The 26,369-nt window shown below is 47.5% G+C and overlaps 2 protein-coding genes across 7 annotated transcripts; one reads left to right on the top strand and one right to left on the bottom strand.

The window, feature by feature from the left end:
• Positions 1–708: 708 nt before the first annotated feature.
• Positions 709–11,792, bottom strand: zbtb1 (zinc finger and BTB domain containing 1). Of its 2 annotated transcripts, none has more exons than XM_024805164.2 (2): positions 11,634–11,792; positions 709–5,113 (listed from the first exon to the last, which is right to left on the bottom strand). In XM_024805164.2, exon 2 carries the CDS (start codon positions 5,107–5,109, stop codon positions 3,094–3,096), a length of 2,016 nt encoding a protein of 671 aa, XP_024660932.2. In that variant the 5' UTR covers positions 5,110–5,113; positions 11,634–11,792; the 3' UTR covers positions 709–3,093. The 2 variants fall into 2 exon arrangements, with proteins under 2 accessions (XP_024660932.2, XP_004572887.3); XM_004572830.6 differs by lacking the exon at positions 11,634–11,792 and adding an exon at positions 11,056–11,307.
• Positions 11,793–12,590: 798 nt separating this feature from the next.
• On the top strand, positions 12,591–21,659 carry zbtb25 (zinc finger and BTB domain containing 25). Of its 5 annotated transcripts, none has more exons than XM_004572831.5 (3): positions 12,591–12,677; positions 15,949–16,129; positions 17,241–21,659. In XM_004572831.5, the coding sequence occupies exons 2-3, from the start codon at positions 15,957–15,959 to the stop codon at positions 18,421–18,423; spliced, it is 1,356 nt and encodes a 451-aa protein (XP_004572888.1). In that variant the 5' UTR covers positions 12,591–12,677; positions 15,949–15,956; the 3' UTR covers positions 18,424–21,659. The 5 variants fall into 5 exon arrangements, with proteins under 5 accessions (XP_004572888.1, XP_004572890.1, XP_004572889.1 ...); XM_004572833.5 differs by lacking the exon at positions 12,591–12,677 and adding an exon at positions 12,738–13,189; XM_004572832.5 differs by lacking the exon at positions 12,591–12,677 and adding an exon at positions 12,738–13,096.
• Positions 21,660–26,369: the final 4,710 nt, after the last annotated feature.

A 26,369-nucleotide genomic window follows, 5' to 3' on the forward strand; every position in this document is an offset into this window, starting at 1 on the left:
CCTCTTGTGGATATTTTAATCCAAACAGAGACAAAAGTCTGGTTTTAACATTTTCAGATTCAAAGGTGATCTGACGGTGGAGATGGACATCTGCGGCCTTGTGTTGATGACATTCTGATCAAATGTTATTTTTATGTCTCATCTTCAGAATCTTTAGAAAAATTAAAACAAGTATTTCTGAGTGAGATGCAGTTTCCTGGAAATATTTCAGAATAAAAGCCTCACTAAACACTCAATTTGAAACAGGAAGCACTGAGGTTGCATGATCAACATCAATAAAAATCTTCAAAATAATTGTGATTATATTCCAATCAGATAGGAAGGTCAAAGGTCAGCTGAATCTCAGAGCCCATGTGACTGAAAAACATTTATGTGGAGCATTTAAACACCAACACTGGACCCGTTTCCCGCTGGCCTTCAGTCAGAAACGATCACCGTTAACAAACCAATAATCAATAACAGCTGCTTCTTCTGTGGTATCCTGTCAGGAAACCACAGAAGCTAGAACACAGCTACAGGTGATCTCTGTGAAAAATGTGAGCATCAGTCCAAACATCAGCTGATCAATGAGCTGATCCTCCCTCAGCCCTGACATTAAAAACTTCGTGAAGCAGAGAAAAGATAAAGCTGCAGCTTGAGGAAGAGGTGCTGGTAAATAACACTGAGCCTTCATCCTCTGTGGGATGGAAACAGAGGCTCCACCCACACTCAGGTTCACTCTGTTTATTAAGAGTCGTGGTCACAAACAGAAAAACAACGCAAGAAGAAGAACAAACAGCTGACATCGCTAGCTTTACTTAAGACGACATTCGTTTACACCTGGGGTAACCAGGTGGACCCGCCACCTTGGTCAGATCCACCCGGTCCGACCTGAGCCGGCTTAAACTGGTCTAAACTGGTGAGGCATTAAAGGGGCATGTCCCTGACTTCTGTTAGTGCTGATTAGGTGAAAGTTGAATTAGTTTGAGTTCAGCTGGAGTTTGTTTGGTTTCAGGTCTTAGTCCACAGGAAACAGTCTCACTGTGAGCCAGACGAGAAGAAGATGATGAGGGGGGCAGGGCTGATTGTCCAAGCAGCCGCAGAATCATTTCATGGAGCTCATTCTGATTGGTTCTGATAGTCTGATTTACTCGAGCCTGTAACGACTGGTTGGTTCTGAGCAGCTGGATCCAGTCCGATCCCGTACTGCTGGCGAGCGAACACTTCGAGAGACTTGTAAGGCATCACAGGAGTTCTGAGGGTAAGAGTCGAGGTGACTGGTTCTAGTGTTTAGTTGTTGGATTTTTCATTGGCCGGTTCAGTCTGAGGGGGGGTTTGTGACCTTCCGTGCCGGCCCGCCCCTCACACATCGCCGTGAGTTTGACAGGAAGGACGGAGTGTTACAGTAAAGGCACCAATCACAGAGTGCGTGGGACGGTGACAGAGCGAGGAAGCCGTAACAGGCTTTAGTATTCTGGGAAACATCCAAGCGTGAGGCAGCGCACCCTTGCAAACAGGAATTTCTCTCCACGCAGGTCACAGGGGTACCGTTTCAGCAGATATACTAGTTTGTATTTCCTCTGGAGATCACACTGCGAGCAGCACAAGCGCTAACCGTGGGTGTGGGCGGCGCTTCGACGGACTCATTTTAATCGGTTACTATAACGTTTTTAGGTTGTGATGACGTCAGTTTAGCGTGTACGTGCTGAACCTGAACTCTAGGATCCATGAAGGTCCGCAAGTCCTCCACTTGGTCCATTGGACGGAAATGCTACGGTCGACTCGTTCAGACCTGAGCTGTAACGGGTGGAGGGTGGTGCCTCCTCTATGCGACTGCGAGATTCCTGCTCTTTGATACGAGCAGCTGATTGGCCATCACAGCTGTCAGATATCATACATGCAATTATAACTTAATAAAAATAATGTTTAACTATAAAAACGATCAGTGCCGTCAGCTGAGAGCGTGATTGGTCGTGCAGGCACCAGCTGACGGCACGTCACCTTCATGGTTTGTTTAGAGAACAGAGCAGCTGCGTCTAGACCTGCAGCCAGTTTCAGGTAACGTCTTAAAACAGAAGCTCAGAGCGCTGCAGAACCACCGCAGCTCACACCGGCCTGTGACGGCGCCAGTTTCAGTAACTCCTGACGGTTTTGAATCAGCCAGAAATGTCGCTAAAGCGTGAGTTCATAGGGGTCGTCTGATTGGTGGGTTTCTGTGGATTACTTTTGGACCTGAAATGTGATTAAAGCTCAGAGAAGGCCACATGACCACATCAGTCTGAGGCCGCGATTTGAACCGTGCACTCTGCGAGTCGGAATTTAAGGCAACATGGCGCCTCGTTGCTCTGAAAATCACGCAAGGGCAGTTTTGAGTTTCAGCTCGTGTTTAAACATTAAAAAAAAAAGAACAACAGGAAACGTGAGCTCTGGGCGACCAATCAGATTTTACGATGGGTTCAGTTATTTGTAATCTGTTTCCTGGCGTGTAATTCATTGTGCAGCTCATTTTGGCCTTTAATTTTGTCAAGGGTTAATCTCACAGAGCCCCACGAGGCGACTGCTGTTGTGACTGTGTGCCGTAGGTTTGCGTAAAATAAAGTTCAATTGAATTGAATTGAAGGATAAAACAACTGTTTGTGCTCTAAACAGCTTTCCTCCTCCCTCCAGAAAAGGTCTGCCTCTCTCGCCACCAAGTTCAGCTCCAATATGGCAGACAGAAGCTTCCTGTCACGCACGGTGACTACACCGTCATCATGGAGAGAGGCAAGCAGTGGGTGGAGCCTGTGTGCCACCGCCCACCTCCCGCTCTCCATGTATGGACAAATAGCAGTCGGTTTCTAGGCAGCATGCTGTTTGCTATTTATTCAGAATCAGCTCTAACACGAGGCTTCCTGTCCTCAGGTATCTACCAACCCACCAGCTTCCTGTTGCGCAAAGCCTCAAGCGGACAGAAGTCACTAAGGCGCGGCTGGACCCGCAGCTCGCAGTGTGACACCCGGTTAGTTTGCGTACGGCTTCAAAGTGCAGTTCAGTCTTTTTGGTGTTCAAGTGCATTCTTTGTTCTCACATTTATGGCTTCTTAGTAACAGACTCGTGGACATGGCAGCAGCGCTGTTATAGTCTCTTGGTGTGTTTGGAGTTATAGTGGCTCCGCATGTCTTTGCGCAGGCGGAACTTCTCACCGCACACGCCACAGATGTACAGGTGGACATCCATGTGCTTCTCCAGCTGTTCGCCACCCGGGAAGATCTGGAAGCACACCTGGCAGATGGTTTCCCCGGCTGACAGGTGGGAGATCATGTGACGCACGTGGTCGTGTTTGAGGAAGGTCCCCTGGTCACACACGGGGCACACGTAGCGCGCCATTCCTTTATGCATGTCAGTGTGGAGGCGGAGTTGGCGCTCGCGCAGGAACTGCTTGCCACAGGTCTGGCAGGTGAACTGCTTCTCCTTGGTGTGGACAGTGTAGTGCTCGCGCAGGTGGCAGCGCTGGTAGAAGCCTTTGCCACAGATGCTGCAGAAGTGTTTGCGGCGGTGATCGGGCTCGCCGCCTTCCTCCAGCATGGTGGGCCGAAACAGCTCCTGGTCGTGGCAGGATAGAGCGTGCTCCAACGCCAGGCTCTCGTTCTGGAACAGCAGGCCGCAGTGCGGACACGCCAGGTCGGCTGCCTCCAGCAGCCCCTCCTCCATCCCATGCGGCTCCTCCAGCAGGGACGCCTCATCCTCGCCATGGGAGTCCGACTCAGCTCCATGGGATTCACCGCAGCGCTCGGCATGCTCCTGCAGCTGCCGGCCTTTGATCAACACCTGGCCGCACCTGCCGCAGGCACATATATGCCCCATGTGGTTGGACAGATAGTGCGCGGACTTGTCCTCCTCCAATAACAGAGCGCCACACACCTCGCAGGGCGTGCCGTCAGCGTCCTGCTTCTCGTCTTTGACCTTCTGGAGTTTGACGGGGATGCCGGAATCATTGCCTTCGAAAGGCTCGCTGCTGTTTTCCAAACCGGAGACACCGGGCTCGGGGTCCGATTGCGTTTTCTCCCTCAGCGCTGCATCACCGAAGCGTGCACTAAAATCTCTGGCGGCATGCTCGCCAACACGGACCACCTCGATGTCAGGGAACATGCTCTCTTCTGGTTCGGTCTTGATGCTCCTGGTGGACCCAGGCTCGCCGTCTGGTCCGCCTAGGACTGACCGGGCAGTCTTGGCCTCAGGCCAGTCGTCCTCACCTTTACAGACGACCCGGTGTTCCTCCACGCTCTCTGAGGCGGAGCTCTCTGCTTTACTTGAGTCGTTGTCACCCTCAGTGTTGCCTCGGGGTGGGTGGAAGGCTTTGCGGTTGGTACATGTGAGAATATGCTCGATTAGAAGCTTCTCGCAGCTGAACACGAAGCCACAGTCGTCGCAAGTGTATGTGCGACCGAACCTAGGGCGGTCCTTCAGAGTTGAACTCCTACCACCTGACCGCTTCCTCAGGTCACATGGTTGCTCGCCTGCTCCGTCTAAAACTGGCGCCGCCACAATCAGAGGAGCGGTTGCTGCCTCTTCAGTCGTGGCTGGCCTGCCAACTGCAGCAGGAACAGCAGGAACAGCAGGAACAGCCGGACGCCCCGTGCTGCTAGTGACGGCCTTCGGCAGACGCTCCCCTTCAGGTGCGGCGGGCCGCTGCTGTTCGTACATGCGCACGCCAAACATCATCTTCCCGCCAGCAGGCCCGACGGAGGAGCTGGATGAGGAGGCAGAGGAGGATGGCGTGATGTTGGAGCTCCTGATGTCCCTCAGGTCCTCCAGCGAGTCAGGGATGTAGTACATCTGCAGATATGCCATGGACGCTTTCAGCTCCTCAAACTCGTAACTGCCCACAACGATGCGCCCGAGGTACATGAGCTGCAGGATGAGGTCGAAGCACTCGGCACTGATCTGCATGTTGCTCAGGTCCAGGCGGCCTGCTCCCTGCTGGTCCCGGATGAACATCATCCTGAAGTAGGAGCTGCAGGCCGCCAGCACCGCCTTGTGAGCCCGGAAGTAGATGTCGCCGATGGCGATGAGGCAGTCGCACAGGAAGCCCCACTCGCGCTGGTTGTTGAGTTGCTGGAGGACGTGATCGCTGTGGCTCGGCCTTGCCATCGCCCTGTGGACAACAGAGGAAGACAGAGTCAGAATTTATGAGGCAGCAAGGTCGTCTGCGGTCAACTTTCATAACGTGTGAGCCGGCACGGGACAGTCGGGCCTGATATGATTCATCAGCAACTCTGACTTTAATTAGAGCCACAAGTTCACACACCGAGCACGCTCAGATCAGCTCCCAGCTTCACTTACAGCACTGCAGTGATGAATCAGTATTTCCTTCTCAAGAACACACTGCTCAGATTTAACATGCACGCGCACACACACACACACACGATGGCAGGTCTACTTCTCACCTTTCTAAACTCACTGTGGGGGAGGATGCTTCACCTCCCGTTGGCTATTCTCACAGTAAGTGACACCCCCCCCTCACACACACACCTACCCTGTTATGTGACAGATGTGTTTGTATTGCAGGATAGGGCTGCCACAAACGATTATTCTGATAGTCGACTAGTCACCGATTATTTTTGCGATTAGTCGACTAATCAGATCATCACCCATTGGACGTAAAACCTACAAGCTGTAGGTTGCACCAGCAGCATCTGCTCTTATATAACTATCATTAGCTTACAGCTTTAAGTGTTTAACAGGGCTCGCAAAATCACTAGCCCGACGTCCCGGAGCTAGCGATATCTCCGGTCGGGCGACCAAAATCTATCTCAGCCCCGCCCGTTGGGCTATATGATAACCCGACGGGCAGGGCTGAGATAGATTTTGGTCGCCCGACCGGAGATATCGCTAGCTCCGGGACGTCGGGCTAGTGATTTTGCGAGCCCTGGTTTAAGGTGTGTGCTAACTAAAAATAAAGACAAGATGGTAGTTTATTAAATTTTAATTAAACTTGCAGATTGTTTCGGTGAAGTTTAATAAACTCCTTGCTATCTAAAATATAACAGGACACCGGAGTAAATTCTGGAGCATCTCACACTTCTGATAATCAGCTGTCTGTTTGATGTTTATTCAGCTGTGTAAAAACTATAACTTTAATCTCAGCCAAACCGATTTACTCAGGAACAAATAAAATACTAAAAAAAGCCAAACAATAACATTTTAAAGTTATCTAAGTGACGGCCGGGAGTCCGGTGTTCTCACGGCTAGTTAGCCTTGCCCCCGGTTAGCTATCGAGCTAGTGGGTAACAGACGTCTCCGAAAACGTCAGAGCGCTTTTGAAAATATGTGGTGTCTTGATAAACTGAGCAGATATTTGAGGTTTACACAGCTACATTCTCGCCTGAAAATATGTTAAACGTTTATTTTGTGACTCAGAAAGAATAATAAGAGTAATATTAAAGCTAACTAGCTGCCGCCATTGTTGGAAACTGAGCTGGGCGCTATGAATTCTGGGACAGAGCTTCTTCTTCTTCGGGGTTTAAGGGCAGCTGGCATCCTTGTACATGCAGTGCTGCCATCTTCTGTTTCATTCCGTTATTACACTCTTAAATCCTGCTACTTATTCCTGCGTCTTTTGTGATCTTACAAAGCTTCAAACGACGCATTGACTATTAAATCAGTCGTCGACGATTTTGATAGTCGACGTAATCGTGACTAGTCGACTAATCGTGGCAGCCCTATTGCAGGACAAGTATACCTGTACACACCCCAAGTTACTGCCTAAATAAAAGGTCCACCCTGACCCCACCAACACCTGGAGAGTTCACAGCAGATGTCCTGTGGACCAGGTTACAGTAAACTGTGAGCCAGATGTGCCCGACACACCCGACAAATCTGGATCTTTAAGTTGGACTCAGAGGAAACTGCAGATGCAGGGCACATCTGGGCCAAACCGCTCTCTGAGAATGCTCTCTGCTCACTGGTTACCCGAGCCCTCATCGGCGGGTATACGCCAATAACATCTGCAGCAGTTCCAGATGTGGGCGGAGCTAAAAACAGGTTCCTGTGCTGCAGGAGAAAACCGGTCGCATGCGGTTTTCTGTACTGTGAAGTGAACCCGGTCCTGTTCTTCAGAACTGGAGCTTTTTGTTAGACATGTACCTTCACTGCCTGACCCCCCCTGCCCCGCTGCTGCTTGGAGACACTGAAACCCATCAAAAGATGTCACTTCTTGTGTCAAAATGGGGTGTAATCAGAGGAAGATGTTTTCTCCCGTCACCTGAGCTGAACAGTGATTCGCTTAAAACTTTGACGCGTTTTTATTTTCAGCGATGTCGTCCCGTCTGTGTGTACTGAGCTGCCTTCCCTCCCCAGTTCCACTGGCGGTTCACCTGGCTGTGCTCACAGGTAAAGCTCACACAGAGTACACTTGTGACCAGCTAGAATGTGTCAGCTGATCCCAGAGTGCCTCAGAGCATCGCGCCAGATAAGAGATCAGTGGCGAAGTAGCATCACTGTACGTGTGTGTGTGTGTGTGAGTGAGAGAGTCCTGAAAGCCATAGCAGCAGAACAACATAAAACCAGCTGTGCAGGAGCTCACCTGCCTCAGGTGCAATCAGAAGACTCGCCTCTTCCAGATTTTTAAACATTTAGTGCCAGCTGACCACCACCAGTCACGTGTTTCTGCGTTAAATCTACGCCATAACGTGACGAATCCTGACAAATGCAACTACACATTGACGCAGCCCATGATGACCGTGATCAGTGCAGCTGTTTCCAACTTGTTCTGCCTCACACAATTCCTGATTCAAGCAAATTGACTGGCAGACAAAATTTCCAGCGCCAACTAGTGCCCTGCATCTCCGAGCTCTGCATCTATTAGGCTGCAGAGCGCCTAATAGATGCATGAATCATGCTTCACTGCGACAGCAAGGCAAGAACACTCAGCGGTCCTCTGGATGTCGGTGGTGGCCATGCAAACTGACACATGACTAGAGCAGGACGATATGACCAAAAATATTTATCACGATATATAACGATATAACTGATAACGATATAACTGACGATATAATTGACACTAGACAAAACACTTTACAACTCCTCAACTTTATTAGTGCAAAAAAAAAAAACATCAATGTATTTTCACTTAAACAAGCAGCTGTTTTTATGTGCATTAAAGTTATATAAAAAATTAACAGTGCAAATGCAAATTCCTTGCTGACAGTTTAACCAAAAGGCTAGGGCTGCTCAATTAATCGAATTTTAATCACGATTACGATCTGGGCTTTCAACGATCATTAAAAATGACTGAGCCGATTATTAGCCCCTCCCGCATTTATCCGCGACACCTTAAAGGCCGGTCCGTGAAAATATTGTCGGGCATAAACCGGTCCGTGGCGCAAAAAAGGTTGGAGACCGCTGATTAAGAGGACCCGAGGGAAGCTCGGAAAGCTAAGCAGAAGTTATTTGGAGAGTGACTGCCGTTGGTTGAAAAGAGAGTTTAAAAAAAAAAAAAAAACTTCAGTGGCGTTGCACACTATTTTATATTATTTTTTTAAAGTCATTGTTAACCCTTTAAAGCCGGTCAGAGCTGCATGCTCCGTTTTGCGTAATTATTTTTAAATCCCTGTAGAACCTGAACCGTGTAAGCTAGCGCAATAATTTGTTTTGCATATGAAACCGGAGGAGTTGTACTTACATCTGATGCCATCAGCTTGTCCTCGGTCACGGTTTCGTTCCACATATAGCTTTGCAAAAATTGCATAAAAAGCGCTTGCAGCAACAAAAACATAATATTCCAGAAACACGCTTTGCCGTTCCTATCAGCTGTTCGTAACACTTCCCACAGTGAAATGATGCACCTGCTGTTTTCTTTGCAAATTTGCATCATAGGATTGTTTTTTGTTTTTCCTGCAGTATATAAAAATTGCTGTATCTCCAAAATAAAACTATGAAGACACTCAAAATAAATTTCCTGTGGTGGGAAACTATTTTTTGCAACTTTATTGTATTTAAAGTTTTGAGGGATAAACCTCTTAAATTTCTCCAAGTAGAAATATATGTAAACAAAACAAAAGCGATTTTCAATTTTTTTGTAGTTTATTGCACTTTTTTGCAATTTATGTAATTACTATGGACTTAATGCATACATATTATTAAAATATGGGCTATAACAGTTGTATTGATGTATAGCAACTTGAAATGCTCCCACAAATGGCACTACAGCATGTAAAAAAATAATATAAGCTCTGGTGGACTTGGTTCTATAGTAGGTCTTAAAGGGTTAAATAAATATCGTCAAATAATCGTGATCTCAATTTCAGTGAAAATAATCGTGATTATCATTTTTGCCATAATCGAGCAGCCCTACAAAAGGCATTTCCAGTGGAAATTGGCTGACATATCCTCAGCATAACCATGTATAATATCCACAAAACTTAAAAAGAGGTTACACACACACACACACACACACACACACAATACGGTAATATTATGTTGAAGCACAGTACGTATCACTCCGCGAGGCTCCTGCCTACGATAGCCGTAATGCTCCGACAATCCATCAAGCGGTGCGGCTTCGTAGCTTAGCAAAGTCGTACTGAAACATTTGACAGATTTTCGAGCGCCGTGTACCACATAAAATCGTTTCCAGGTCAGTAAACACAACCAGAATTCATACATAAGGCACACGGGATTATAAGGGGCGCTGTCGATTTTCAGAAAAATCAAAGGATTGATTTTAAGGGTGCCGTATTTTCCAATAATAAAGACAGCCCGTTAGCATGCGCTACCAAAAATAGTGTTTTGTTGTATATCTGACGGACGAAAGCCAAACCAGTTCCACACCACTGAAGTTGCAGCATTTTTACAAACCAATTCTGGTTCATCCGTTTCATTCAACAATCCACTTTCGCTCTTCTCATTCTGCGTCGACGCCATGTGCGTATGTAAACAAAGGCACTGCGCATGCGCGTTTTGCCCATATTCTATCGGGATATTTCATTTTCTTATCGTTGCCCAACATTACACCGGTATTACCGTGAACGGTATGATATAGTCCACCCCTACACATGACTACAGGAAGTGAGGTCATCATGTGAGATCAACGAGCCAACATGTTCCAGCAGAATATGAATTGATGACCGAAAAGCATGACTCCATTGCAGACGGTCAGGTGACTGATTTCCAAAGTGAGTTCCGCCTCTCAGATGAGGCTCAGGATGGCGTTTTATTCTGAAATGGTTTGGCTCTTTGATCACATGACGTGACATCAGATCAGTTCACGTGAGTTCAGGACGGTCCCGCTGATTTAAAGCCAAAACTGAGCTCCTCCAATAAAACCTGATCCTGCTAAAGGTGGAGACATAGAACGCACCTCCACATGATTCCCCAGACACCGCTAGCTACACACCATGTGACAGTAAGAGCCAGCAGTGGAGTGACTTGTGATGAGGTCACACAGTGGGAAAGCAGGACTTTGCCCCCAGCCCCAGTCTCAGTTTGATGTGATGGCGTCGTGCAGCTGCTGCAGTTACATTAAATTGCAGAACGACCTTTTTATATCCCATCATAAACGTCATCATCATCATCATCATCATCATCATCACACTTTTCCAGAAATATGCAGATATGGATTTTAAGAATGCCTTAAAACGTTCAGGCTGATTAAATCATCAGTTTCTAATCACAGCCCAGCTCAGAGTTTATGATTGTAAATGGTGACACATTGTTTTTTTCCCCCTTTCAGGTCATTGTGATATGCAGTTTTTCACGAGTTTTTACTAAGATGAGTGCCTTAATCGTGTTATTACCAGAACAAGTCATGGACAAGTCGTTTGCACTCTGATCAGCTGGTTGCTGCTCACAGGAAGGTCTCAGGGCTCATTTTATCAGCCGACACGTGACAGTCTAGGTTCATATCTGATGTGTCTGCTGTCAGGTGTGTTTGAGCTTTGTGAGATTAAAGGTCACAGTTCAGAAACCTACTCTACTGATCAGTAATCAATAAAGATAATAATGTGATCACTGTGAAGAGTGGATGAAATAATTTTGGCCTCTGTCACCAGACTCCACTGTAAAAACCACTCAAATAAGAGCCCTCATCCTGCTTACTGTTAGTGCCCGCCGGGCCCGCAGGCACGCGGTGCGGGCTGTCAGTCACCGGCAGACAGGCCGCGAAGGAGCCGCCGAGGTGGGAGCGAGCCCGTGGAGAGACCGGAGGGAGAGGCTGGCCACACCGCCGAGCTAAAATGGAGATTACAGCTCGGCTGAGATTAGCTGCTCCAAGCTAACCCCTGTTAGCGTGGTCCACACCGGAAGTTCCTGTGATCACTCCTCCAAAATGAAAACACGAAGCGTGACAAGGGGTGAACGAGACCACCGTCAGGGTATCGCGTGCATCACAGCGCGTCTCAGTGACAGTCAGACACTCCCCGAAGGATCGTCAGTGAACTCGTAGCTCCTCCGGCTGCTTCAATGCTCAAAACTATTCGTTACGACTTATATTTTGAAAGTAGCCACCGGATGTGATGCGAATAAAACCGGGCGGTTACTGAGCGCTCTCTCCCGCAAACAGCCCCGCCGCCCCCGCACTGCCACCCGCACTCAGCACCGAGAGCAGGCCGCGAGCATTTCCTTCACCGCCTGCCGCCCAGACGGCCCCGAGCCCGGACACGGGTCCGTCCACTCACCGTGGGTCCCGGAGGCCGGCGAAGGGGCTGCTGCTGTGGGATTCCCAGGCTCCGAAATGTCCTCCGCGGATGGTTTACTGTGGAGACGAAGGAGCAGCCTCTTCTTCTTCTTCTCCTCCAGCAGGATGAAAGCACTTCCGCACAGCCCGCCGCGCCGTCAAGCCGCACATAGCGAGGAAGTCCAAATAAGGAACTTCCGGTCAGAGTGGGGCCCTTCAAAATAAAGTTAAATAAAGTTTTAACGTTTCAAAAATACGTTTCCGCTTTGATGCTTCGCGCAGCTCAGCTGACACTACGGAAACGCAACATGTGTCGCACAGTAAAAAATAAAAAAAAAAGTAAAATGAAAAACTGAAGTTATAATAAAATATATAAGAACTTTAACCCAGTGGGACATGTTTAACTGCATCAAGCAGTAGTTCACAGGTGGGCATTAAATAATAAATATACATTTCTGGCTTGGACGGGGCCTTTCACAGTTAAATAAAGAGTGTCAGAATTATGTCTTCATTGAAAACGACCACAGGAAACAAAGTCTGCTTTTAATTTGAAAATAATAACCGGAATAATCTATTTGTTTTCTCTCTCGCCTGTAGGATTACTTGAGGCCTCCCGCCACCCACATTCAGTCAGAGAGCAGCAAGGAGGTCTAACTCTGAGCTGAGCAGGAGACTCCGCCTGAAGAAGCAGCAACATCTCACCTGAACGATCTCATCACTGCAGCACCAGTCCGTCTGTTTCAAAGTAGCCTGCTATCTGGAGGCAGCACCTGATGATGCCAACAGAACCACATCATCTGCAAAATGCAGAGACAAGATGCTGGCAACGCCCAGATAATCTGCCCATCACCGGTGACAAAGGGCGGCCTAGGCGGAGCCCAGCACCCACTGGGAACGTGTCCCACTCACTGCCAAGAATGTGGACCACACCTCACAGCATACCCGCTGTGGTCAGTAATAATCAATACTGCTGATCAGCTCAGTGGACACCAGCCTAAGAAAACATATTTACACAGGTTATGAGTTACTTCAGTCACCAACCGAGGTACAGTGGCCCACTCCGAGAGTACTCTGAGTCTCAGATTACACAGATTATGATGGGGTTCAGTCCCTGAGCTGCAGACCTGAAGCGTGTTTGTGAGTCTGTCTGCTGCACGGTGTCGGTGTGTGTTGTGTCACGTGATCGTGCTCCCTGCACGGTGTCGGGGTCTTATGCTGCTGGCTGACAGCCTCTGATCAGTTTCACTTTTTTTCCTGATATACTCAGAAAATTATCGATGGCACGATAACGCCATCTTTCCTGCTCTGCGTTTATTAAATTACTGATCAGCCATCAAACGTTTCTGACGGCTCACGTGACTGCCCCATTTGACCCATGTTCTCGCGAGAGGTGACGCGGCTCGTCGCGAGATCCTCTGCAGCAACAAATCGGCCGATTCTGAAGACGATCTGCTCGTTTCTGCGGTAAGGCGCTCATTAACGGCGCGCGTGCAGGATCCGCGCATACACGGGATTGCCGGGCGTTGGGAGCGTGAACACGCGCCCGTGTGCGCGGAGGTGATGAGGACGTGCGTGTGATGAATGAGATGAAGGATGGAGGATGCTGCGCGGTGGCGGGCGCGACGGCACGTGCACGCGCAGAGCTAGTGTGTGACTGGGTCGCGCGGGTGTCCGGTTTCCGGTGTGGTCGGGTCAGTTCGATGTGAACACCCGCCCCTTCCCCGTGCATGAGTGCGTGTGTGTCAGGTGTGACCTTCGCTGAGGTCAGAGGTGGCGTGTCCAAGTGAGCCTGACGGACTTAATGTGACGTCACAGGGTTAAACAACACCTTAAGAGTTCTTCAGGTCTTAATGTGCTATACTGCTCTGTGTTTGTGTGTCTGTGTGCTTGTGTGTGTGTTTTTGTGTTTCTGTGTATGCGTGTGTGTATGCGAGAGATGCTGAAGATAAAATAACTCTTTATTGTCATTGCACACTCATACCTTGTACAATAGTACAATGAAATTGGAAACTCCCACGTCAGCACAACTAAAGACAACACAGTTACTTAAAGTTGATTTTTTTTCTCATTTCATTTATTTATTTATTTCACACTTGGTACAACAATTCAAACAAACCAACCACACTTTCTATCAAAAAGCACTACAACCATGTGTGAAAAGGAGCAGGAAGAAGAAAATATTCTTATTAAACCCTGCCCCCTATCTATTTTCAAAGTGCAAGGGACCCAGACAGTGGCACGCGTGCGCCCCTGTAGGAGCTGAAGTTCCTCTGATGTCCCCCAGACGCTCCAGCAGTGAACGGTAGAAGAGGCTCCCCCTCAAACAGAGGAGCTTCATCAGCTCTTTTAGTGAATGAACCTGCACCCCTGCTCTGTTCTACAACATCGACCAATAACAGTGCACGAGAATCAGGAAGGCTCTACCTTGTGGCGTTATTCAGCACTTCGATATTAAGTACTTACTGAGCTAAAGCAACAGGAGTATCGGTAACACAGCAGCAATGGACTTGACCGACCACAGATATATATACAGTGGGGCAAAAAAGTATTTAGTCAGCCACCGATTGTGCAAGTTCCCCCACCTAAAATGATGACAGAGGTCAGTAATTTGCACCAGAGGTACACTTCAACTGTGAGAGACAGAATGTGAAAAAAAAATCCATGAATCCACATGGTAGGATTTGTAAAGAATTTATTCGTAAATTAGGGTGGAAAATAAGTATTTGGTCAATAACAAAAATACAACTCAATACTTTGTAACATAACCTTTGTTGGCAATAACAGAGGTCAAACGTTTACTATAGGTCTTTACCAGGTTTGCACACACAGCTGGTATTTTGGCCCATTCCTCCATGCAGATCTTCTCGAGAGCAGTGATGTTTTGGGGCTGTCGCCGAGCAACACGGACTTTCAACTCCCGCCACAGATTTTCTATGGGGTTGAGGTCTGGAGACTGGCTAGGCCACTCCAGGACTTTCAAATGCTTCTTACGGAGCCACTCCTTTGTTGCCCGGGCGGTGTGTTTTGGATCATTGTCATGTTGGAAGACCCAGCCTCGTTTCATCTTCAAAGTTCTCACTGATGGAAGGAGGTTTTGGCTCAAAATCTCACGATACATGGCCCCATTCATTCTGTCCTTGACACGGATCAGTCGTCCTGTCCCCTTGGCAGAAAAACAGCCCCATAGCATGATGTTTCCACCCCCATGCTTCACAGTAGGTATGGTGTTCTTGGGATGCAACTCAGTATTCTTCTTCCTCCAAACACGACGAGTTGAGTTTATACCAAAAAGTTCTACTTTGGTTTCATCTGACCACATGACAATCCTCTGCTGTATCATCCATGTGCTCTCTGGCAAACTTCAGACGGGCCTGGACATGCACTGGCTTCAGCAGCGGAACACGTCTGGCACTGCGGGATTTGATTCCCTGCCGTTGTAGTGTGTTACTGATGGTGACCTTTGTTACTTTGGTCCCAGCTCTCTGCAGGTCATTCACCAGGTCCCCCCGTGTGGTTCTGGGATCTTTGCTCACCGTTCTCATGATCATTTTGACCCCACGGGATGAGATCTTGCATGGAGCCCCAGATCGAGGGAGATTATCAGTGGTCTTGTATGTCTTCCATTTTCTGATGATTGCTCCCACAGTTGATTTTTTCACACCAAGCTGCTTGCCTATTGTAGATTCACTCTTCCCAGTCTGGTGCAGGTCTACAATACTTTTCCTGGTGTCCTTCGAAAACTCTTTGGTCTTGGCCATGGCAGAGTTTGGAGTCTGACTGTTTGAGGCTGTGGACAGGTGTCTTTTATACAGATGATGAGTTCAAACAGGTGCCATTCATACAGGTAACGAGTGGGGGACAGAAAAGCTTCTTACAGAAGACGTTACAGGTCTGTGAGAGCCAGAGATTTTCCTTGTTTGAGGTGACCAAATACTTATTTTCCACCCTAATTTACAAATATATTCTTTACAAATCCTACCATGTGGATTCATGGATTTTTTTTTCACATTCTGTCTCTCACAGTTGAAGTGTACCTCTGGTGCAAATTACTGACCTCTGTCATCATTTTAAGTGGGGGAACTTGCACAATCGGTGGCTGACTAAATACTTTTTTGCCCCACTGTATTTCATCTTCTATCACCACAGCGGATCCTCTGCTCAGGGTCACAGTGAAGTTCCTCTGACCTTCTCTGAACCTCTTCAAGACATCCTCCATCCTGTTGCACATTAATAAGTTTGTATGTTAAATGTATGTGTGTGAGCAGTGATGATGGAGGTCATAATGTGAACTTCATGGGCTCGGGTTTGTGTTTCAGACGGTGTCATGGAGGTGTCGTCGCACAGCCTCTTCCTGCTGCAGCAGCTCAACGTGCAGAGGGAATTTGGTTTCCTGTGTGACTGCACCGTCGCCATCGGAAACGTCTACTTCAAAGCTCACCGCGCTGTGCTGGCTGCCTTCTCCAACTACTTCAAGATGATCTTCATCCACCAGTCCAGGTGAGGGGTGAGACAGCGGCGTGTGACCTCTTTACCTGAGTAGAAGTTAGTTATACACTTGTGCTTTGGGTCATCACACAAGTGCAGGTAGGATAAAAAATAGGCATGTTTTCTGAGAACCTGAATTCTTTTAAATGCCCAGCAGGTGGTGACTCCTCTGACCCTTGAATCCTTTGTCCTGATAAATTTGTTGGCTTCCTCAACCGTGTTGGGTTCCAGGTCAGAGAGGAGGATTATCTGGGGTGTACTAAACGTACGTTCTTCAGTCAGATCTGCCGCTTGCTGTCATCGTGACGGCAGTGATGAAAAGGACTTCACTAACCAGCCGGTGACAGTCTCTGCGTCGATCCTGTCATGAAAACGTTACCAGATGACCTGCTGTTAGCCACCTAGCTGTGAGTTAGCAGTGCGGCATGAACCCAAAGAGGGTTTGCTTGTCTGAAACCATGCAGCTGCAAATAGATCAGCCTTGGGAATTTGGACAAACTGGCCAACCTTATCCATTAAAGACAGGATTTTACTAGTTGTCAGCAGGCATGTTAGTGTTAGCTAAGATTAGCCATGAGAAAGACAGCTCAGGATTGGATTTGCTCTCCACAACCAAACCGAATGTTAGCGTTAACTACAAACTTGGAGCTTGACTGGTCAAAAAGTGGCTAGCTGTCAGCTACAAACAGATGCACTGTGAGGACATGTGAGGACCCTTTATTTGGCCTTACCTTTTAGGTGAACAGTGGTGTGTTTGATTTGTAACACACCAAAAAAACAATGAATGAAATTTAATGTTTTATCCCAATTTTTTTTTTCATAATTTTTAAGAAGCAATCAAATGGTAATAAAAATTCAATAATGATTGATCAGCCCTAAATGTGTTTAAGACTAGAATAATGTCTTAAACACAGGAGAGTGTGGACGGCGTGCCTGCCCGAAGGCTTGTACCGGTGTTTGTTCCTTTATTCCAGAGAACAAATTTCAGGATCTGGATCCTGTAAGCCAGAATAGAGGAACAAAACTTTGGTCCAAACCTTCAGGAGAACATCGATCCAAAACATCAGGATTCACATGCTGTTTTTTTCCGAGGTGCTGACCTCATGTCTCTCTGTGTCCCCAGCGAGTGTATAAAGATCCAGCCCACGGACATCCAGCCGGACGTCTTCAGCTACCTGTTGCACATCATGTACACCGGTATGTGTCCCAAACAGCCGGTGGACCAGAGCCGGCTGCAGGAGGGCATTAAGTTCCTTCACGCCTACCAGCTGTGCCGCAAAACTGGTGAGGGTGCTGCTGAGACTGCTAACAACGTGGTCCGCATGTCCAACCTCTATGGCATTCAGATCTCTTCCCAGCTGGCCAGCAAGGAGGGACCCGGAGTCCCCAAGACCACCACGGTGTCCCGCGGGGCCGAGGATGGGCGGTCCTCTGACCGAGGGGCCCGGTCTCACTCCCAGCTGTCCCTTGCTGTCGGACTGGAGGGGGTATCATCGGACCATCAGGCCTCAGCGCTACGTTGCTCTGTGGCATCCGGAGACGATTCTGACATCTCAACTACCCATATCAAGCAGGAACGCTTAGAGGAGGAGGAGGACGGCGAGGAGGGTCCAGGTGCAGGGTCTCCAATTCAGGACAGCAGTCCTATTCAGGGCCTCCTGTTCAAAGACCGGCCGCTAGTGCTGCTCTGTCCCCGCTGTGGAGAGCGCTGCTCCTCCCCAGAGGGCCTGCGGGAGCACCTATTCAGCCACGCCCTCGACCCCGCCCGTCTCATGGAGGGGCTGTCACAGGGTGGCGAGCTGGAAGCCGGCCTAGAGGAGGGTCCTCCAGGAACCCAGGAGCAGCTGGATGCAGGATGTTTGGAGGAAGCTCTGAGACAGAGCCAGGCGCTAGCCAACCAGCTGGCTGCTGAGCTGAGGCGGAGCCGAGGAGGTGGTGGGAGTGGAGGAGGGGGGAGTAGCCCTGCTCCCTCCCTGCACTCACGCAAACGTAAGATTGCCTGCGCCGTCTGCAGCCTACGCTTCTCCCACAAGAGCCAGCTGCAGGAGCACATGTACACCCACACAGGCAAGCCGTCCCGCTACCACCGCTACAATCGCCTCTGCAGCCAGCTCTTCCAGGCCTCCGCCCACTTCTGCGACAGTGCTGCTGAGCCTGGGGGAGGGGCTGGGGGTGGAGCTTCAGTGGGCACCCCCATAGCTCTCTCTGAGGAGCCCAACAGGGACACTCAGGACAATGGCAGCTCCTGCTACTCCCTGGACTCTGAGATCTCCCAGGAGAGTGTGGACGGCGTTCCGGTTGAGTGATGCCATCTGTTATGAGGGATGTGATTGGACGGAATAGTAATTTCCGCAGGTGGTGGTGTTCTGAGTGTTTGGTCTGTACCTGTTTGGGAGTGTCTGTGTTTAATCCAGTGATGTGATCATGAGGTGCTGAGGTCAGCAGGTCGGACTGTTTGATGCTCAGAAACGTCAGCAAAACCTGACTGATTGATGATTAATAATTAATTGATTGGGAACTGTTTCTCCGGTTTGAAACATTTACTGATTTGTGCATGTTGAACAAGTTTCTGGACTCTGATTACATGATTCGTTGATTAATCAGCAGATTAATCAGAGATTAATGATACATCAGTACTTTGACTAATGTCACTTCCTGTCATTCATGTCACTGCTTTGTATTTCCTTCTCTGAAATTGAGCTGCCAGAGACTCTAAACCTGAAAGCAGCCAACAGTGAAGCCCATCCGAGTCTGAGAGGACTGTGAGGAAGAGGAGATAGTGAGCACTGTGATGTCAGAGCGATCTGTGATGTCAGAGCCTTTCTGTGGATGCACTGACATGTGCAAACTACAAAAAGCGAACTACTCAGATTTCTGTCATTTGGTGTCAGAGTGTCGTATGTACAAGGTGTAATCTACAAGTTATGAGAACAGGTCCAAACCAAAAACTGGATTTAAATCTGGCAGATGTCACATTCAGGATAATCTTCCCCTGGTTTTTGGATCTTTCAGTGGAAATCGTGTCAGTTCTCCTTCCAGTTTTATTCTTTTACTCACGTTTTCTTTCCCTCCATCTTGCCACACAGGTTTAGGACTAAAATGTACAGCAGTAAACCCTCTCAGTGACAAATAACGACTAAGCGCCGTACACCTTACATGTAAAGTTTGAGTTAGTCTTTTGTCAGTGTTCATCGTCAGAAAGAGAGTACGAGGCTTCTTGTTTCTGTCCTTTTAGTGTTGTCCACAAAGAAACAAAACTACAGTGCAGACTTCAGTAAATAACACTGTACTGTTAAACGTATTCACTCCTCTGCATATGACTAATAAGAGTTACTTCAATAGAACTAAGGGGCGGAGTCCAAGTCCTGAAAAGCACACTCACACCATAATCCCCCCACCAAGCTTTACATTTGTCCCGGTAACCACTGAACCTAGACTCATCCATTAGAGTGCCAGATAGAGAAACGTGATTGGTCACTCCAGCGAACATGTCTTCACTGCTCTAGAGTTTAGTGGCATTGTGCTTTACTCCACTGCATGTGACGCCTTCGTTGCCCTTTGTGATGTAAGGCTTATTATACAAATGGTCACCATGGAAACCCATTCCATAAAGGTCTCTAATCTGAAGGCCACATGAAGTCTGTAGTGGTTGACTCTGCAGGAAGTTGGCGACCTCTGTGCGCTCTGTGCCTCAGCATCGGCAGAAAGTTTATCACCACAGAGTTACAAACGTTATCAGATGGAATACAACAAAAACATGCAGATCAGAACATGCAGGAAACACAAGACAGTGTCCTGGTTAGGACGAACAGATCTCTTTGGAGGAGCTTGAAACGTTCAGATTTTGCTTCTGAAGGTTTTCCAATGCTACACAGAGCTTTGAGAAGATCCCGAGTACCCTGAAAAGGAGTGACATCCTCAGAGGTTTGAATGGATATCTGCCAGTGCAGTGAATTTACACCCAGCTAACAGTCAACAGGACAAGGAGAAGAAGGCAGCAGCTACAGAAACATACTGGCAGAAATGACCTGAAGCCACCTGGGTTCTCGGACCTCTGCAGGTTCAATAATGATGACCTGTCATTGAGATTAGCCAGGGTTAAACCAGGTTTTTATTGGACCTCTTCGCTGAAGCGGCTCACACCCACTAACCTCAGTATGCAGCACCAAAGACACAGAGGCAGAGCTAACGGTTCAGATCAAAGCCACGACCTAATGTCAGTCATTTTCTGCCAAATTGAGCAGATCCGAAAGCTCTTAACTTCATCCTGCCTCTGTTCTGCTTTTCTTTAGTTTCTGCTAAAGAGCTTACAGCGTGAGATGTTGCATTTTACCGAGGTAAAAATTAGTCCCTGTAGAAAAATCTCTGATTGAGGTGTTGCCCCTCAGCGGGCTTCCAGAAGCTGTTCAATCAGGAAGAAGTGAGCTTAAACGGGCGCTCACACACAGATGGGAGGATTACACTGAGGGTGCTCTTACACGGAGTTGGGATTAAAAAGCAGCTGATGGTTTAACTTCATTTAAAGGACCATTCAACAGTTTCTTCCATCTGACTCGAACAAAGGCAAGCACAAAAAAAGACAGAAAGGACAGGTGGGAAAATAAACGTGTCCCAATCTGTGGGTCAGGACTCTCGCTGGTTCCCAGCCTACGCCCACAGGGGCACATTTTTTATTTACATTTTTAAATAAAGTTTTAAAAATATTCAATCTTTTTTATATTTATCATAAAACTGTGAAAAACTAAAATCTTTTAACAGTCTAAAAAACAAAAGCCAACAAAAAAGCACGATCTGAATTTTATTTTAAAAAAGTTACTGCCAGTGTTTGAAATATTTTGTTGGAATGCCCTATTAACTTTTACATTTTATTTTGAAATGGTTATGCTCCTATATGTTCTAAACATTTTATTTTGAAGGAGTCATAGTTTAGTGCATTTGAAATACATTTATTTTGAAGGAGTGACATTCTGTTGCATTTAAACCTTTTTATTTTGAAGGATTTGATGTTTGTTCATTTTAAACATTATTTTAAATGTTATATTTAATTTATTTATTTTTTAGTTTTTGAAGGAATTGTACGCTTTTGCATTTGAATCTTTTCATTTTGCAGTGGTCCTATCTTGTATTTTAAACCTCTTATTTTGAAGAAATCAATATGTTCTATTCTAAACTTATTTTGAAGGAGCACCAATCTTGCATTTTAAACCTCTTATTGTGAAGGGGGCAATAGTCTTGCATTTTAAACCTCTTATTTTAAAGGAGTTGATCTCAATTCCATTGTAAACCTTTTACTTTGAAAGTTTCCACCGGCCAGAGGGAAATTGGTGGTCTCTGCTGTTCCTTTCGGTGTCACGTGACCAGCGCTCATTGATGATAAGGTGTTGATGATTATTGATCGTGTGTGACTGTCGTGCCGTCGTCTTATTTCTGTGTTTTGCTGTAAAAAAGCAAACAGGAAGTTCAGTGTCAACATGTTTTTGTAAATGGCATCTGTTTTTCATGGATACAACAATAAAGTTTTGTAAATAAATGTTTTTTTTCACTAATCAGATCAAAGCTCTCGTGTGTGCTTTTCATTCTTTTTTATTATTGATTTTGGAACATGTTTTAATTGGCTCGGCGTGGATGTTGCTGGGTTGCACCGCAGCATGCAACACACTTCAGCTGTTAGCAGTTAGCAGCAGCCCAAACATGCATCAGCACAGTGGGAAAATGCCCGGTATACCAGATTTTCAGTCCAGCCCTAATACTGATCAACCAATACTGAGATTGATTATTGATTAACCAGAGTAACCTGTTGGTGACATCAGCTGTTTATCACAGAGGTGATTATTGAGTTTGCTGCGTACTGATTGATTGCTGATTGGTCTGCAGAAGAGCATTCTTTGTGCCCTGCCAGAATCTGACCTGCAGGAGTCAACAGAGAGCTTAGCAGCCAGGTGAGCAGAGAGGCATTGTGGGAAAATTCAGACTCCAGTTTAACTGCTTTGACTCGAGATTTTAAAAATAAAAATAGATTTTTCATCAGTCCGCATCGTTACGGGGTCAAAGGTGATGCCACAGATTTGATCACACTCCTTACTGTCAGGGCGACACAAGATGCAGTCTGTTTTGCAGAATACTTTGCCTCAGTGAAGGACTGAATGAAGGTTCCTGACAGTCTCTTGGCACTCACCTGTCAGGTGATCTGATTGGTCAGCGTGCTGTTGCTTGGCAACAGATGGATGTATTCTTACAGAGAGCTTGTGGCAGATCAGTAACTGATCAAGGATCAATGATGCGGTGCCACAGTGTGACTGAAACGGGTCTGAACAGCTGATGGACTCGATGACTTCGCTCTGCGGCTGTTTGGAGATGGTGACTTCTCACCTGAGCCTTAGATATCAATCACAACTGAAACGCTGATCAATCAATCAATCCCTTAAACAAAGTGAGCATCTCCTCATGTTTAAACTCAGTATTTCTCCTTTCAGTTCATCTTTTCATTGTTATTTCCTGTTTCATATGATGTGTGGCTTTGTGCTCTCTGCAGGTTCCTCATTAAAGTGTCTTGTTCAGGATTAGTGCAGACTGCTAATTGCAGGTAAAATGCTGAGCTTTTCTTCCCATCATCATCAAACACAGATGAACATTCGTGTTTGTAACAGGAAGTACTTCAGTAGCAGTACATCCTGTCAAAATAAAGCAGTTTGAAAACAGCTCCAGAAGCATTTTAACTGTTTGAAATCACAAAAAGCTGATGAAACTCACCTTGGATGTTTTTAAGTGTGATGTTGTTCAGGTCTCCATGGTTTCTGTCATTTCCATTGTGATGGTAATGCTGCTCTAAAACCATCAGCTGACTGAAACGTTTAAAGAGTCAAACTCTGCTGCCATTAAGTGAAACTGGATGTGACAGTGATGTTACTCTGCAGTCACGTTTCATCAAGTCTTTGTGTTTTGTTAAACCTTTATTTTAATACTCTTTCAGATTCCTGAAGAACCAGTGTCACACTAGTAATAGTAACTGTAATGTGATTACAGTAAGGTGTAGCAGCCATGCTGCTACAGTCGTGTGTTTCGGTGTTGAATGTCCAGCAGATGTTCGGAGAAGTAGAAGGAAACACGTATGTTATAGAAGGGGTTTTAGGGAAGAGGATGCAGCCCCACACCTGCAGTTCCTCTGGTGTCCAGCAGAGGCAGGGCTGAGTCATGCATACAACCTGAAACAAACTGATTGGTCTCTTTCCTCATTCATGACACCGGTACGGAGGGAGGATGCTTCTATGACTCACCTGTTTAAGAGTTGTGTGTTTATTGAAAACTTTACTGACACCGTGTCTATGGACAAACACGTGCAGGCATCGTTATACAGAGCTATTTGGTGATTGGACCTCCTGATGACACAAACCTGATTACAGGACACGAAAGCTTCTGTTTCCTTCCCCCTCCCCCGCCCACGTACCATCGCTTTATCAAAGAAGCAATTTGTGTAAAAGAAAAAAGCATCAATCAGTGTGGTTGGGGAGGCACAGTGCTGGTGGCAGCGAGCAGAGAGATGTGCTCGGTGTTTCCTGATGAATCCGAGAGAAACAGATCCGATCAGCAGGAAGCACCCAGGTGAGAACTCATCTGTTCATTCATCATGTTCTTTCATGTTCATACCTGCCTGATGATATCATCACTGCATGCCTGATGATGTCATCAGCCAGCAGGTGGTTTCCATTAGAGGAAGAGGAAGTTTATTTTGGAGGCAGCAGGTTATTGAAGAGTGATCAGCTGACTGGAACTTCAGAATCAGAATCAGAAAGGGTTTTATTGCCAAATGTTGAGCAGGTTTACAACATTAGGAAATTGCTGCAGTGCTTAGTGCAAACATACTGTCATAAACGCTTAAATAGATATAAAAATAAAAATAAGAATAAGAATTAAAAGTGCTAAGTAGATAGATATATACATGAATGCAGGTGGTGATCAGTGCAAACATGGAATGATGCAGTGAACACAGCGTAGGGTCATGTGTTAGTGGTGGGAACAGTCATACGGTTATTGTTCATGTGTCCAACAGCAGAGGGGAAGAAACTGTTCTTATGGCGAGAGGTTCTGGTGCGAATGGACCGGAGCCTCCTGCCTGAGGGGAGCAAGTCAAACAGATTGTGTCCAGGGTGAGAAGAGTCAGCTGAGATCCGAGCTGCACGCCCCAGTGTCCTGGAGGTGTACAGGTCCTGCAGAGATGGGAGTCTGCAGCCAATCACCTTCTCAGCAGAGCGCACAACACGCTGCAGTCTCTGTTTGTCCCTGATAGTGGCTCCAGCGTACCACACGGTGATGGGGGAGGTGAGGATGGACTCGATGATTGCAGTGTAGAATTGCATCATCGTCCGTGTTGGCAGGTTGAATTTCTTCAGCTGCCTCAGGAAGTACATCCTCTGCTGGGCTTTCTTAATGACGGAGGTGATGGTGGGCTCCCACTTCAGGTCCTGGGTGATGGTGGTACCCAGGAAGCGGAACGAGTCCACAGAGGTGATGGGGGTGTCAGTCAGGATGATGGGGGGGAGTGGGGCTGTGTGCTTCCTGAAGTCCACAATAATCTCCACTGTCTTCTGGGCATTCAGCACCAGGTTGTTGTGGCTGCACCAGGACACCAGACGTTCAACCTCCCTCCTGTAGGCAGACTCATCCCCGTCTGAGATGAGTCCAATAACGGTGGTGTCATCTGCAAACTTGATTAGCTTGACAGACTGGTGGGTGGAGGTGCAGCAGTTGGTGTACAGGGAGAAGAGCAGAGGAGAAAGAACACAGCCCTGAGGGGAGCCGGTGCTGATGGTCCGGGAGTCCGAGACATTCTTTCCCAGCCTCACATGCTGCTTCCTGTCCGTCAGGAAGTCAGTGATCCACCGGCAGATGGGATCAGGCACATTCATCTGGGAAAGCTTGCCTCGGAGATGGTCTGGAAGGATGGTGTTGAAGGCAGAGCTGAAGTCCACAAACAGGATCCTGGCGTAGGTTCCTGGGGAGTCCAGATGCTGCAGGATGAAGTGTAGAGCCATGTTGATGGCGGCATCTACAGACCTGTTGGCTCTGTATGCAAACTGCAGGGGGTCCAGGAGGGGGGCCGTGAGGGTCTTGAGGTAGGAGAGAACCAGGCGCTCAAATGACTTCATGACCACAGATGTCAGAGCCACAGGTCTGTAGTCATTTAGTCCAGTGATCCTAGGTTTCTTGGGGACAGGGATTATGGTAGAGGACTTGAAGCAGGCAGGCACATGACATGCCTGCAGTGAGGAGTTGAAAATGCCAGAAAACACTGGGGCCAGCTCGTTTGCACAGTGTCTGAGGGTGGCAGGAGACACACCGTCTGGGCCAGGAGCTTTTCGAGCATTCAGACTCTTAAACTGCTTCCTCACATCTGCTTCATGAATATGAAGAGTAGTGGTAGGAGGAGGTGGTGTGAAATCCTCCTTTGTGTGGGGTGAGGAGGGGGGTGTTGTAGGTGAAGTGTTTGAAGGTGGTGATGGCTCTGTGGAGGGGGGAGAGGTGGGGGAACGAGTGTCCAAAGTGTCTCTTTTGTTGGGGCCGTTGGAGGTGTGAAGGCTGCCTGATGGCTCGTCAAAACGGCAGTAAACGTCGTTAAGGGTGTTGGCCAAGAGCAAGTCATCAGTGGAGTGGGGGGTTTTAGGCTTGTAGTTGGTGATATTCCTAAAACCTTTCCACACAGAGGCTGAGATCTGCTGCTGCATCTTCTCAGAGTGCTGATGTTTAGCAACGTCCACTTCTTTAGTGAACCTGTACTTGGCCTCTTTGTAGCAGTCCCTGTTTCCGCTTCTGAACACCTTTCTCTTTTCCAGCCACACCTTTTTGAGTTTAGGAGTAAACCAGGGTTTGTCATTGTTATACCTCACCCTGGTGTGTGATGGCACAATGCTGTCCTCACAGAAGTGGATATAGGAGGTGAAAGTGTCCGTAAACTCGTCCAAGCTGTTAGAAGCAGCCTTCATTGTGTCCCAGTCTGTAGACTCCAAACACGTGCGAAGCTCCTCCACAGCCTCGTTGCTCCACAGTTTTTTAGTCCTCACGACAGGTTTGGAGAGCTTCAGCCTCTGTCTGTACACGGGGATCAGGTGGATCATGACGTGGTCAGAAAGTCCGAGTGAAGCGCGGGGCACCGCACGATAGGCCCCGCTGATCGTGCTGTAACAATGGTCTAATGTCCCCTCCTCTCTGGTCGGGCATTTAATATACTGCTTATATTTCAGAAGCTCATGGCTCAGAT

Source organism: Maylandia zebra, linkage group LG15, assembly GCF_041146795.1.
Source record: "Maylandia zebra isolate NMK-2024a linkage group LG15, Mzebra_GT3a, whole genome shotgun sequence".
In the NCBI taxonomy this organism is placed as follows: domain Eukaryota; kingdom Metazoa; phylum Chordata; class Actinopteri; order Cichliformes; family Cichlidae; genus Maylandia; species Maylandia zebra.